Genomic DNA, 13,875 nt, shown 5'->3' with positions numbered 1-13,875 from the left:
ATTTTAGCATAAATATACTAATGTAAAACCGCCACATGGGTAAAATCCCTAAAAAAGTGTCTCGTCCTTAAGGTACAAAACAGCCTGGACCTTAAGGGTTAATTTTGGGCTTTAATCCTGGCTATAAGTAAATATACAGCAAGGGCTTAAAGCGCCTGCTTTCTATCAAGAGCAGGTCGGATTCTCGGCTGTCAGACACAGCAGAAGACCCTAAGGAAAAGACCGAGGTAGTTTTTAACCACTTCTGCCTCCTCTTTTACAGGCCACATAGCGCTCAGTGAGCTTTATGTAGAGGAAGCAGAAGTGCCTTTTCATGCATTGGACCCACTGATGATGTGATCACCAGTGACCCCCAGCATGTCAGACCCCTGACCAGCTCTTATAGCCCTATATGTGATGGGAAAAAAATGCAGCAAAAATAATTTTGGCAGGTTAGGAAAAATAAATAAAGCCATAAAACCACCGCAAGGGTAAAATTGCTAAAAAGTGTCTGGTCCTTTAGGGGAGGGTTTTTTTTTTTGTTTTTTTTTAATTGACGAATTTAAAAAAACCCTAGCATTTTTCTTTTTTTGTCAATGGTTCTGTGTTGCAGGATTAGTTGTACTCTTGCATAGTACCTTTTGTTGGTCCATACGGCTCTTTGATCACTTTCTATTCTGTTTTTTTTTGTCAAGCGAATAGACTAATTAATTGTATTTTTTCACGATTTGCACCATACGGGTTAAACAATGCACTAACTTTTTTACCTGGGTCATTGTGAATGCGGCGATACCAAATTTGTGGTATTTTTATTTATGTGTTTGGCTTTCTTTACATACTGAGGGGGAGAGGTGGGGTTTTGACTTTTTAAATTTATTTATTTATTTTTACTTTTTTCCTACTAGGGGATTTGAATTTCATCACTTTTGATTGTTCTTATAATACAGTACAATACTTCAGTATAGCAGTGTATTATAGAGCCTATGATGCTCAGCCACAGACTTGGCGTCATAGGCCACCGTACCTGGTAAGACCCGGAGGTCATCTTCAAGCCTCTGTACACCAGAGCAACTCATTGGAGGACCCCCAAATCACATCTCAGGTGTCCGATAGTGTCCCAGGTGTCCCCCTCGCTCTGTCAGCCCTTTACTTGATGTGGTCACATAGACCAGCGCATGTCAAGGGCATTGGCAGTTTCTCTGGTCGCCGCTGTTAAAGCAAATGCCAGGCTGTCTTTCCTGGCACAGGAGGCGCATGCCAGACTACTTGATGCAGTGCCGTGAAAAGGCCCCTTAACAGCCACCGTAAAAAGACATATGGGCAGTCATTAGGGGTTAATCTATAGTTCAGACAGGCTTTGGTAGGCATGTGCAAACTGTCGATGAAGTCTCGCCAGCTATCGTCCCAGAACATTTAATGAGCTATATGAAGTTATGGTTCAAATCATCAGACTTTGCAGGACAGCTGTTAATGCCAACTTGTTCACCATAGAGCCGTCTAATACTGCCAGTGTAATGCCAGCTTTACTATTTAGCAGGAGGTTTATTCGGAGAGTAATCTGGTCCTTCCTAGTAGATACAGAAAAAAAAGTTGACCATAAAAGGAAACAAGTGTGAAAAGAAAAAGTATATTTTGACTTTTTAATACTCTCAGGAACTGAACTGTTCTTTGCCCATCAGGTGCCACCCCAGCTGCTGAAACGCTCCCGTAGAGGAAGAAGAAGAGGCCAAAAGTAGGTCAAATTGTAACAGTTGTGCATGTATAGTATAAACAATTATACCCTATGGATGCCCACACTCATTTAAGGGATTTTCCAGGCAAAATACTAATGATTTCATCGGCTGGGGGTCCGCCGCTTGGGATCCTGGCCGATCAGCTGAGCCGGTGCCTATTGTCTGCACCACTACACAGGGAGGGGTCGGAGCGGAATTTGCTCCTCTAACTAGTGTGTAGCGGCCAGCGCTTGTATTTGCTGTCATTCATTTCAATGAGAGGTGCTAAACACACGGGTTGGAGTGGAAGCTGCTGCTTCGTCCCCATCGTAGTAGCCAGCGCTTGTAATTGCAGATATAGCCGTCATTCATTTCAATGAAAGCTGCACCTGCCATTACAAGCGCTGGTCACTTTACAAGGGTCGAAGCAGCAGCTTTCGCTCTATACCTGTGTGTAGCAGCGCTGACAGCGAATGTCCATTCAGCTGCTTGTCCGGGGTCCTGAGCGGTGGACCCTAGCTGATCAATTCTATCCTGAGGATAGATCATTGATAGTATTTCCCTGGAAAACCTCTTTAATGAATTCTTCTATTGTAGTTTATCAGGATTTTCAAATGTTGCCCCTGAAGCTCACCTTTAGCGATCGACTAACAGGTTGGGTCGACATTTATTACTGAAACTAAGCAACTTTTCGTTCAGTGTAAACAGGAGTTGTTCAATCTTTGAATGGAGGCGGCCGGCCAGAAGAGATCCACTCATTGAACTACTGTAGCTTCCGTGTGAAAGCATAGGAGCATTAGTTGTTGGGAAGACTGTTGGGCGCTTATGCATCCGACAGTTGTCCTTGTAAAGATGCCTTTACCCAAACAGGGACTTACAAGCTGTCGGTGTGGCTGTGGAGAGAAGTTGCTGATCCTGTGATTACAGCAGCATCTGCACTGACTTAAGGCAATGTCTACGGTGTAAGAGGGGAATGCAATTGTGAGCTAGCAGTCTTGTAGATAACTTGACTGGGCTGCAGTTCCACTGTGTATATAGCATGGGGGACAATGATAACTGCTTTCTGTGTAGGTGTGAGCAGGGATAGATTTAACTGAACATATGTGATCACGGTTTTTACACGGGGCACTGCAACTTGTAAAAACCATAAAAATGTTTTCACAGCGCACTGAGACATCGACTTATGATTCTAATATCTTCTTTGTGGTTTCAGTTCCCAGAGGATGGGTTCTCGTATAGAAGCTGTTCCTGCAAAATGGCCAACTATGGATCCCACCAATGGTTTAAATGTAAGCGTCGTCTGCAGTGTGCTCCGAGCTCTCGTAGAGGAGGACATAGTGTTTTATATGGGTCAGCAGTCGGGTTACAAAATATCTTGTTGGCAAGATCCACTTTATATGGTCTACACCTCTGTGACAGGACGTATTAGGGTGTATTCACGCTGTACATTGGATGTCTCTGTATAGAAAAGCATAGCTGACTTCATTACTCTGTACAGCAGGGGTACTCGGCTAGTTTTAGTAAGGCGGTCATGTGAAGGTCCCAGTTGAACCCCAATGGTAACAGTATTGCTTTTCAAACAATTTGTACAATTATTTAGATAATATTTTGTGAAAAGCAGATCCCAGCCAGGAGACTCCTAAAATACATGCAGACACAAGACTGGAACCCCTGCAGTGAATTAGGATCCCTAAAATGAATATCCACCCCAGACTTGACCCCTGAAATGAATGCAGACCCTAGTCCAGATCCCTAAACTGAATTTGGGCCCCAGATGGGACCTGTAAACTTAGTGTGGAACCCAGGCTATACAAAACAAAGTATACTTGCCCTATCGGTTCCAGGTGCTGGTGCAAACAATGTCCGGGTATTGACCAGCATCCATTCTTGTATGCCGGCCCCCAGTAGTAGTTTCGCTCCTGATTGAAGATCTGCCATCATAGATGTATTGGCAGAGACTCTGCCCTCCTCCAATACATCCATTATACCAGGTCTGCAATGTCTGGATTCAGACCGGGGTCCCCAAATTGGACACCCCTGCAATACAATACAAAAAAAAAAGCAAATCCGCCTGACAGAAGTTAAAAGGACTCTTCTTAAAATTGGGACCTTTGGATACATTTGAAGCACCCACTGGGTGGTTTGCTGATACACATGTCAAATATACACTGCAAGTACAGAGTGAATACACCCTTAGGCCTTAGTCAGACGGGCGTTTTTAGCCGCGATTTGCACATGCGCATGCGTCCGGCGATTTTATAAAACCATTGCTTTGCAATGGTATCGGACACATGAGCGCTTTTTATGCGCTCGTCCGATAAATTATAGAACAAAAAAATCGCAGATCGCACCTATCAGCGATCTGCAATTCCTGTTCTCTTCTGTATATGCGCTCAATGCGGCCGGCGGCAGCAACGCCGACCCCATTGGGAACATATAGAAGACAAATCATTCTTCTCTGCCACAGCTGTAACAGGTGTGGCAGAGAAGAACGATGTTTGCCCATTGAATTCAATGGAGCGGCAATACAGCCGCTCCATTGAAAGCAATGGGCTGCCGGCGTGCGCGGGGTGAATTGTCGGGAAAGGGTTAAATATATAAGCCCTTCCCTGCAATTCATCCTAAAATGTGTTAAAATAAAAAAAAATTGTATACTCACCTTTCCGCTGCAGCCGGAGTCCAGCCGCGGCCGCTGTCAGTTCTCCTGAACTGCTTCTCGGCACTATTCAGCCGGCGGGGCTTTAAAATCCCCGCCTGCTGAATGATCTGCCTCTGATTGGCCACAGCCCTGACCAATCAGAGGCCGGTTTCACTCACACACCCATTCATGAATTCATGAATGGGTGAGTGACTGCTGCCTCTCAGCGCTGAGCCAATCAGGGGCAGGTCTGACTCACATCCATTCATGAATGGGTGTGAGTGAGGCATGCCTCTGATTGGCTCAACGCTGAGCCAATCAGGGGGCAGGTCTGACTCACACCCCCTTCACACCCACTGCAGGACGGCCGCGCGGAGCTCCGGCTGCCGGGAGAAGGTGAGTATACAATTTTTTTTTATTTTAACACATTTTAGGATGAATTGCAGGGAAGGGCTTATATATTTAAGCCCTTCCCGACAATTCATCCCACACTCGCCCGCAGCGCATTGCTTTAAATGGAGACGGCTCTATTGCCGTCTCCATTGAATGCAATGCGCTGGACAGCTCCGGCCCGTTTCTAATGAAACGCGGCTAGGAGCAGATTTTCGGGCGATTTGCGGGCGACTTGCGCGCACCGGTCACGCGATTTGCGGATGCGCATCCGTCATGCGATCCGCAAATCGCGCGAAAAAACGCCCGTCTGACTAAGGCCTTACAAGGTAGCGCACTACTCTGAATACTGTTTCATTTTATTTTTCTTTCATTTTTTTATTCAAATTCTAGCTTTAAAGGGGTTTTATGGGACATAAAAAAAATCAGTTAAAAGGGCTTAAATGAAAAGAAATTGAATACTCTGCTACCCCAGCGGCTCCCCATCCAGTGCTGCAGCCTCAGTGCCCGCCAGACGGAACTCGGAAGAGACAACTAGCGATCACATGTGATTCATTGTACACATAACCGCTCAGCCACTCACAGGCTTCAGCAGCCAAAGACAGATCACCGCTGAAGCCTGTGAGCAGCTGAGTGGTCGTGTGCACAATGCTTGTGATCGCCCGCAGCTTTTTACCGGTTGCATGCGGCGGGCACTTGGGGTGCAGCGCTGGATGTGAAGCCGCTGGGATAGGAGAGCGTTCATAGTCTTTTCATATTTAAGCCCTTTTACGTTTTTTTATCTCTATTAAAACCTCAAACTGCATCAGACACCAATGGTAGTCATGCACCTTTTGTTATATGCGGATTAGTAAATCTATATATATAATATCGGCTTATCATTGTCTTACAGGTTGAACGTCCCATTATCCGCCAGAACCGCCCCGGTCGCCCAGCCAAGAACAGGCGACGGAGGATCATTTAGAATCTCATACGCTCCTTCTCCGTACCTTACCCAACAGACCGGTGTCTGCTCATCTTCACCTCAAAGGCACTTCCCCGCTCCCCAGCCTACACCACATTTATTCTGCTAGCCCGAGGCAAAGCTTTCATGAATGATACTCTTTAAGACACATCAAGTTCTCCGGTTGTGAGAGGCGGCACTGGTGAGAACAGTCACAAGGCTCCTCTCTAGGGTGGGCTTCAGCCCGTACCCTGACCTTGGCCCAGTAAGCTCCATTTCGAGTGCTTTATTTAGTGTTGGGACTTTGTATCATTTGATTCTCCTTTTGAGGTTTAACACTTGTGCTATGAAATGTATATCCTTAGCTATATTACAGATATTTAAAAGCACGCCCTATTTTGTAGAAGGGGGTGGGGTGGCATATCTCTGCAGTTTCCAATGGTGTCTTGGTGGGAGCCGGCCCTTATCCCTCACCTCCAAATTCTTATTTGTATATAGTAATATTTCAGCTGACAACAAGAAATGGGCTCTGAAGAAACACTGTAATCCGGTCTAGATGCCTAGTGCCTCCTAAACTGGTAAAACTCCCAGCATGCTGTGCAAAGTCATCGCTAATGACGTATACTGGGGACTTGTTTAATACAAGTACACCGCCACTAGATACCTACTCTAAAGTGATTCTGATAGGCTCCTAAAAGCACAATCTGCATTCTCCACCTCCTCTCCATGCGGTTCTGTTGTCCACTACACTATTTTAATTTATTTATTCTCTCTTTTATGTATATATTTTTGTTCCCTTTTTGTTTCTACATTCTGGTACCTTTTCGGTTTGGAAACTTTTGTATGATACGACTGTCATTGTCTTGGCCACTAATGCACATGCCATGGATTTTCTTGGGTTTTCGCCAACTTTCCAGTCACACACTTACAACCACACTACTGTTTGTTAGATGTTACTACCCGTACACAAAATCCCACAGACTGCCGCCTCTCCATTGAAATCAATTAGGAACGCAAAACGAGTTCACAAGACCCCCTATTCTTCCACTAGCAGAAGTCCCCAGAAATGTAGGGTCCGCAGCTATCAAGTATTTACGGCATATCCTGTGGATGTGACATAAATGCTCATGTTGTGACTGTCCCTTTAACTACTGGAGGGCTCTACTACGATCTGCAGCATTTCATTAGATCTGTTTGAACAGAGAGCATAGAAGTAACATGAGTTTTAAAACAACTTTAATTGCAAGGCCTGATGTATCATCTGCATCCACTGAGGTTTCCACCATCCTATAGATGAGAGTCCCACTTATTATTGTTGACCCTTGGAGAATATGTGACCAATTATCTCCAAGTATGCTTAATTTTTAAACAATGCACTTTTTAATCTGTCCGATTAGGAAATATGCAGCATTAATAAGATATAACGACCTTAACGACTACAAACTGGAAAACATAATGATCTTAAAGGGCTTGTCGGGTCACGGGACAACATTGCCCCTATAGCTCCAACTGTCTTAAAAGAAGAAAAAGGGCAGTACTTACCAGTCTTCTGCCGGGAAAACCAGTGCTGTAACCTTGCTGTGGTCCCGGTGTTTATTGTAGCTGATCATGTCATTGAAAGTCACCTGACCAATGCAGCAGCACCAATCTGAACTCCTGGCAGGATGGCGCCCAGGATGTGAGCGTGATGCCACGGGCGGTGACACTGCAACTCCTTATGGTGATGCTGCAGTGGTCAGGTGACTTCCGATATTATCAGCAACAGCAAACACTGGGAGGACTGCGGGACTGCAGAGAGCGGGGAAGTATTGCTCTTTTTGTTGTCTTAAGACATTTGGAGCCAGAGGGGCAAAGCTGTCTGGTACCCGGATAACCTCTTTAACTATCGTGTAAACTACATTATCACATTCGTGTTTTTTTTTTTTTTTATATCCTGGTATTGTGTGTGGAGAATAGTGATTGGTTGCTGGGAAGAAGACCTGCTTTAAAAGTAATTAGAGCATTATTTTTAGAGGTAATTAATAATGCATGCCATAGGAAGGATAACGAGGACCTGTCGCTGCTGCTGACAAGTCTGCTTTGGTAAATACTGTGTTTCCTGAGAATGAACAATCTTGTTGCCCTTTTTTTTTTTCCTCCGTTCAGTGTCCGTTTACATGTCGAGGTTAATTAGTACGTTCCAAAAATTTTGCTGCCATTTTTACAAATATCGGGTCACTATGTCACAGTCTCACGAAAGGACAGTTTGACATCACCGTCTAAATACACCTTTTCTTTTTCTTGGAAACTCGTGAATAAGTTGTCAACCATTCTATGATTTTCCTTGCACCATGTCATACTGTTAACTCTGATTAGACAGACTGTAGGGACACAGTCGGAAGGTAACACCCAATTGTCAATTTATTCATACATTTCCAGGAGGCATAACAGAGGAACCGCACAATGCAGAGGTGCTCCAGAATTGTAATTTTGTAGAGAAAACAAGTATTTACTAAAACTGACCTATTGGGAGAGCTACAGGTCCTCTGAAAATACAAATAACAAGTCTTCATTTTTAGTTGCGCAGCCAGTCGTTTCTTCGTTATGGTACTATCTATAAATTACTGACCAGATGATTGGCCTGGAAAAAATGTTCAGCGCTACCCGGCACTGTCTTATCCCCCCCCCCCCCCCCCCCCGCCCCCCTTCATCTGTGGCCCGTGTACATCTGCAACAAGGTTATGTCATATAGTTGGGACTAGCGCGGCACTGCTCCAAAATACAGATTATCCAACGATGCGGTTTTATACAGGGACTCGCTGTTCCTTATATTAGGAATAACCATATGATTTTCTTGGCTAAGGGTGGCTTTACACGGGCTGATAGTTACCCAAGTAATTGCATAAAAGGACGATCACCAGCGATTGTCGCTCTGTGTAAACACCAGACACTTACAAATCGCCTACAAACTAAGCCATTATTGGCCCGTATATACATCTATAAACAACTGCCTGATTACTGTGAATGGAGGCCGGAAGAAATCTCTGACGCATTCCACCGCCATTCAGTGAGCAGTAATTGTTGGGACGGCTGTCGGGCGCTCTGCCACATGATGGTCATCCCATGTAAAGCCGCCTTTAAAAGGGTTTTGTTATTAGAAAAAAAAAAATTCTATACTCCCCTACTCCTCCACAGGCATCTTCTCTTCGCTGATCTTCTCCAGTCCCCCAGGTCACATCACCTGCAGCCGGCCAGCTTGTTATGAAGCCGGCATTCCTCGCATTCTTCTTCCTGCAGGTCAGTGAACGTCACGTCCCTGTGATGTAATGCGTTCAGTGGCTTGGAAGGAATGCTGATCTATTGCAGAGACAGTGGGCATGCACAGTGTCTGCATTAGCTCGGCACTCCCCCTGCTAGGCTGTGAACTAGTGACGTAACGTACATTGTCACGCAGGAAGGAGGCTGGCGGCAATGTATGTAATGTCCCAGGAAGCAGAAGAATCGATTGGCGTGAGATGAGGTGATGTGACCTGCCGGACTGCAGGAGACAGGAGAAGATAAGCGTAAATATAGAATTTTTTATTTTTTTTTAAATATCTAAACCCCTTGAAAGCTAAACGCCCGGTGGCCCAGTAGACCTAAATTTTCTGTCCAGTATATAAATCCTGACTGAAACAAAACGCAGCTACACTCTGAGGGTCAAGTCCAAACCAAGAGCAAGTCGCAATATTCTAAAATAGAATGTAAAGGGTTAACTGTAACAGTTAATACACACAGATCATCGTGTATTTTAGTATAGAGAAGTGAAATAATTGTGCTCTGTTTATGGACTATCTGTGAAAAGACAGGTCCTACGTTGGGCAAATAGTCTCTAATCTCCCATAGGCTATAATAGAGCAATGGTGCACATGCAGCCCCCCTCCACTAGAACTGGGCATCCCCATTCTTGGGATCGTTGCTGATCCCAGCATTTGGACACCCACAGATGAGACCTTTAATGACATCCGTCTATCATAAATGTCTATAATGGGTAAACCCATTTGAGTGACGGTTATTGTCATTACTTGTAGTTCAATGTGCCGGCTCTTCTATGAGGATTTCTACCATAAGATGGTATTGGCCTGAGTCACGGATGGCGTTCCCCCAGTATGTGTGCACTGAAGTGACCATGTACTGCGCTACATTATAAAAGACACGCTTGTGGTAATGATACTGATTGACCACCCAAGTATGGCTACCACAGCGCCACCTCGGAACTGGAGATGAGCGCGACTCCACACTCGATCCACACATGAAGATGACACGAGGCTCCCGTTTGCTTTTTCCCTCCCTTTGTGTGCTTGTGGTTTTTGCAGTGATTTTTCTTTTACTTGGTAGATTGCTTTTTCATGTTAATTTAGCAGTTTTTGAAATTTTAAAAAACCTTCTGTAGACGTGAATTTCCTCCAGCTAGGCCAGGCGTGTGGCTGTGAGGACCTAACACACAGGTCCCAAGGATTTAGAAATAGTTTGGGGCTATTGAGATACTGTGCTCCAAGATGATATACTGTAGAGATCTTGTATCAAAGAGTTGACAATCTGCTTAAAGGGAGTTTGTCACCTACTTTGAGCCCTATAAGCTAGGAATATGCACTGAAAATGGGTGGGCCGTGGGGTCCGGGGATGTAAGCTTTACACTTACCTTCCCCGTCGTTCCCCCAGTAGCAGCGCTGAAAGCCGCAGCTGAATGCATTCAATAGCAGCTTTCAGGGCTCATACCGGGGAAACGACGGGGAAGGTAAGTGTAAAACTAACATCCCCGATCTCCAGGGGTCACCTACTGCCAGGCCATAAGCTTGGCTTTAGGCGACAGACTCCCTTTAAGCAATGTATCGGTTGTTTGCAGCAAAGTAAAAATTGGTAAATTAAAACTCGTAAAGTGCATCTATTATAAGACAAGTTAATCATCGACAAGCTGCCCCGGGTTTAAATAGGCCTATTGGACACAAATCTCCTCATACTGGATGTCCAGATTAGAAAAGTGGCTCTTTTTTAAAATTGGAAACAGCGCCACTTTTTTTTCATGGTCATTGTTTGGTATTACAGCTCATCCCTGTTCAGTTGAGCAGTGCTGTATCTGAGAGGAAAAAAAGAGTAGAGCTTTAATGCTGGACAACCCCTTTAGTCTGCACTTACACAGGTGAGTTTCACACGCAAGTTCTGTCCAATAGCGATATAGACAGAACTCGCACGTGAAAAGAATACATTAATTTCAATGTGCTCATCTTCTGCACGACCACTTTTTTTTCTTTCTCAGACCACAGACACTTTTTTGGGGGAGATTCTGATCCGAAATTGCCCATTAGTTCCTATGGGCAGGAAAAAAATTGCGTTGCACAAACATGTAAATGTGAATTTCATGCGATTTTACTATTTTTACCGTTGAAACGTGCAATTGTTTTTACGTTCTTGAAAACTGCATATTCTGCAATGCCATGTGTTTTTCTTGTAAAACAGGTAAAAAATGTTGGTTTACAAGAAACTCAGCCCAGTATTGCACTCGCCTGTGTAAATAGAGGGGTGTTATGTGCTGTATGCAGATCTTCGGGTGGCAGTACATCTGCATTAACCTGCCCCCAGCTGTATACACATAAGACGATGATCACAGCCGCTGACACAAAGACAATGGCTGATTTTTAATACAAATGTATTAGAACGTGGTCCCCACTCCCCCTCCCCTCTCCATCATATTTAGTCCCAGGGAACCTTTTTGTGATAGCGGTGCATAGATTGGCTTATGACCGGTGCATTTACAATGTTTTGATGGTGTTTTAGCATAAGAGACTGCAGAGGAACTTGCAAAGAAAACTCCCAGAACACTAACATACTTTGCCCCGACTTCAGACTTGTTACTATCCCCATTAGACCTTTATAGTAATTCTAGAAAGATTGTATCCCCTAGATTTTAGAAGTGACGGTCTTCTAGTACACCTAAGTTAGGACTATTGACGCTGCGGCACTGTGTCAGCATTTCATGGTCTTCTATGACACCAGGTACATCTTAGGATCCACCTTAATGTTAAGGTTCTGTATGAACTAGCTTTTACTAGTCGTCTTCACCCGCCGCGATAGTGAGGTGGCCCATGCTCTGGAAAACATCTACCCCCCCCCCCCCCAATCCACATTAAGGCTGTGCTGTAAATAATGCAGTTTATGACCAGAAATGTATACATCCACCTACTGTAAGAATGCCCCATTTACACATACCGGTAGTTTAATAAGGCTGCTCTCTTTACACTAATGTCATCACCTCCATTATTGATGGAGCCATCAGGGTTGACAGTTGCGCTTTGAACTGAACCCCGATGGATCCCATTGAAGGGGTTGTCCAACTACTGATGGCCTAGCCTCAGGATAGGTCAACAATAAAAGATTGGCAGGGGTCAGTCATTCAGGACCCTTGCTGATAAACTGCTCACTGGGCTGGTGTACACAGCTGATTTCTCCAGGAAACAGACAGCTCCATTTCCACTGTAGTGGTCAGGATTGGTATTGCAGCCCAAATTCCCATGCATTTCAGTAGGAACTTGGACTGCCATACCAAACCTGGCCATTGCAATGGGAATATAACTGTGTTTCCTGCAGTTTAATGGATGGGCTTGGTAAACAGCTGATTGGTGGGGGTCCCAGCCAACGGAACCTAATCTGAGGATAGGCCATCAATAGTTTACAACTGGACAAACCCTTTAATTTATCGTTAGAGTTCCAATATATCCAAACAGTTCCTGACGCTCTTCTTGTTGGCTGTTGACGTCTCCCTCTGTTAGCACTCATGTTAGGTAGTTTTAGGCATTGGGCCAGCACTACTCCTTACAAGCCTCAGCCTCTCACTACATGAACCTCTCCAGCACGCTTCTGAGTCTGTCTTTACTTCTTTTACCTTCCTCCTGGGAAATGGGAACCAATTGACCTCTTTTCTCTGCGTTTTGATACTAATATCTGATTTTCACTACACATCCTCATTCTAACCCTCCCATCTACCCTTCATGACTATTAGATTCATTTTTGTACGACTATAAATTGAAAAGCTATTTAATGATCCTCTTTTGAAGAGACTCCTAAAGCCATATTCTATTTATTAGCCCTATAGACATGGGGCCCAATGTAGCATGACACATATTGAATCCTGGCACGCTACATGTCTATGTATGAATTCCGTCAATGTTTCCTTTCTGAAACGTGATGGCAGTACTTTTTATTTCCTGTTTTGTATAATTATTCTGTGTCTGTGTGTATTTTGTCATATCACTTATCCTGCAAAGATGATTAGAAAACATCCCATGTTAGAAGCCGGAGCTCAACCAACTGCATCATGAAAGTGCATGTGAAATCACCTCATTTGGGGTATATTCATCATTGCAGTCCGAGCATGCTCGGAGCGTGGGGAAAAAAAAAATAGAAACCAGTACGGTAGTACTGGGGTAGGGGCGGCTGTCAGCGCCCTCCCACTTCTGGCTGGCTGTATTCCACCTGGTTTCTATGTTTTCCATGCATTGATGAATATGCCCCTACTGTTTGATCACTAAGTGCTGTATAATCTGTAAGCGCCACATTGCGATCGGCGATGTAATGGTTGTCAGGCCCACTTGTGCATACGGTTGTCCCACGGACATGTGATGGCCACTAATCCCAATGATCTCTGCTGCCTAGATCCCAGAATGTAGCGCTGATCCCGTTACTGCACACTACAGCTAGCTCCGTTTTAGACCAGTCGCTCAAGAAACTAGTGACTTCTATTCTCCTTCCTAACTGATGGCAAAAGCACTTCTCAACGAATGCATTTCAGACCTCTTCAGCGGGGATGGAGCGAACGTGTAAACTCAATTATGCAAATGTATAACCTATTCTGCGTGTAAATATTGTATAGTCCCATTTGTCTTGTTACTTATGAGACAAAAATAGAAGCGATATGTCAACAAGAAATCGGATTTTGTATCACTTTTTGCCTTTTCATGTAAAATATTTTCTTCCTTTTAAGTTTTTAATATTTTTTTTTTTTTGTACAAAATAAAAAAGGAAAAACAAGACAAACTTTTACAATTGTGAATTTTAGCTTTTTATATGGAAGTTGACTTTAATTTAACAGATGAAAATATTTTGAAACATTTTTAGATTTTATGTTTTCTGATCATTGAGGGGTCTTTTTATTTTGTATCAAGTATTAAAATGAAAAGTGTGGTAATGTTTAAATTTAA

At 44.0% G+C, this 13,875-nt stretch overlaps 1 protein-coding gene across 1 annotated transcript in view; it reads left to right on the top strand.

The window, feature by feature from the left end:
* The window catches only part of MBD6 (methyl-CpG binding domain protein 6), a 58,935-nt gene extending 45,060 nt beyond the window's left edge, over nucleotides 1-13,875 (top strand). Inside the window, exons 11-13 of the mRNA XM_066584426.1 lie at nucleotides 1,659-1,711; nucleotides 2,905-2,980; nucleotides 5,612-13,875. Of these exons, the coding sequence (XP_066440523.1) occupies nucleotides 1,659-1,711; nucleotides 2,905-2,980; nucleotides 5,612-5,683 (201 nt within the window). The 3' untranslated portion in view covers nucleotides 5,684-13,875. The remainder of the gene's footprint in view (nucleotides 1-1,658; nucleotides 1,712-2,904; nucleotides 2,981-5,611) is intronic.

The sequence above is a fragment of the Eleutherodactylus coqui genome, chromosome 1, assembly GCF_035609145.1.
Source record: "Eleutherodactylus coqui strain aEleCoq1 chromosome 1, aEleCoq1.hap1, whole genome shotgun sequence".
Classification (NCBI taxonomy): Eukaryota; Metazoa; Chordata; class Amphibia; order Anura; family Eleutherodactylidae; genus Eleutherodactylus; species Eleutherodactylus coqui.
The sequence above is the reverse complement of the archived record's forward strand: the minus strand, read 5'-3'. Positions and strand labels throughout refer to the sequence as shown.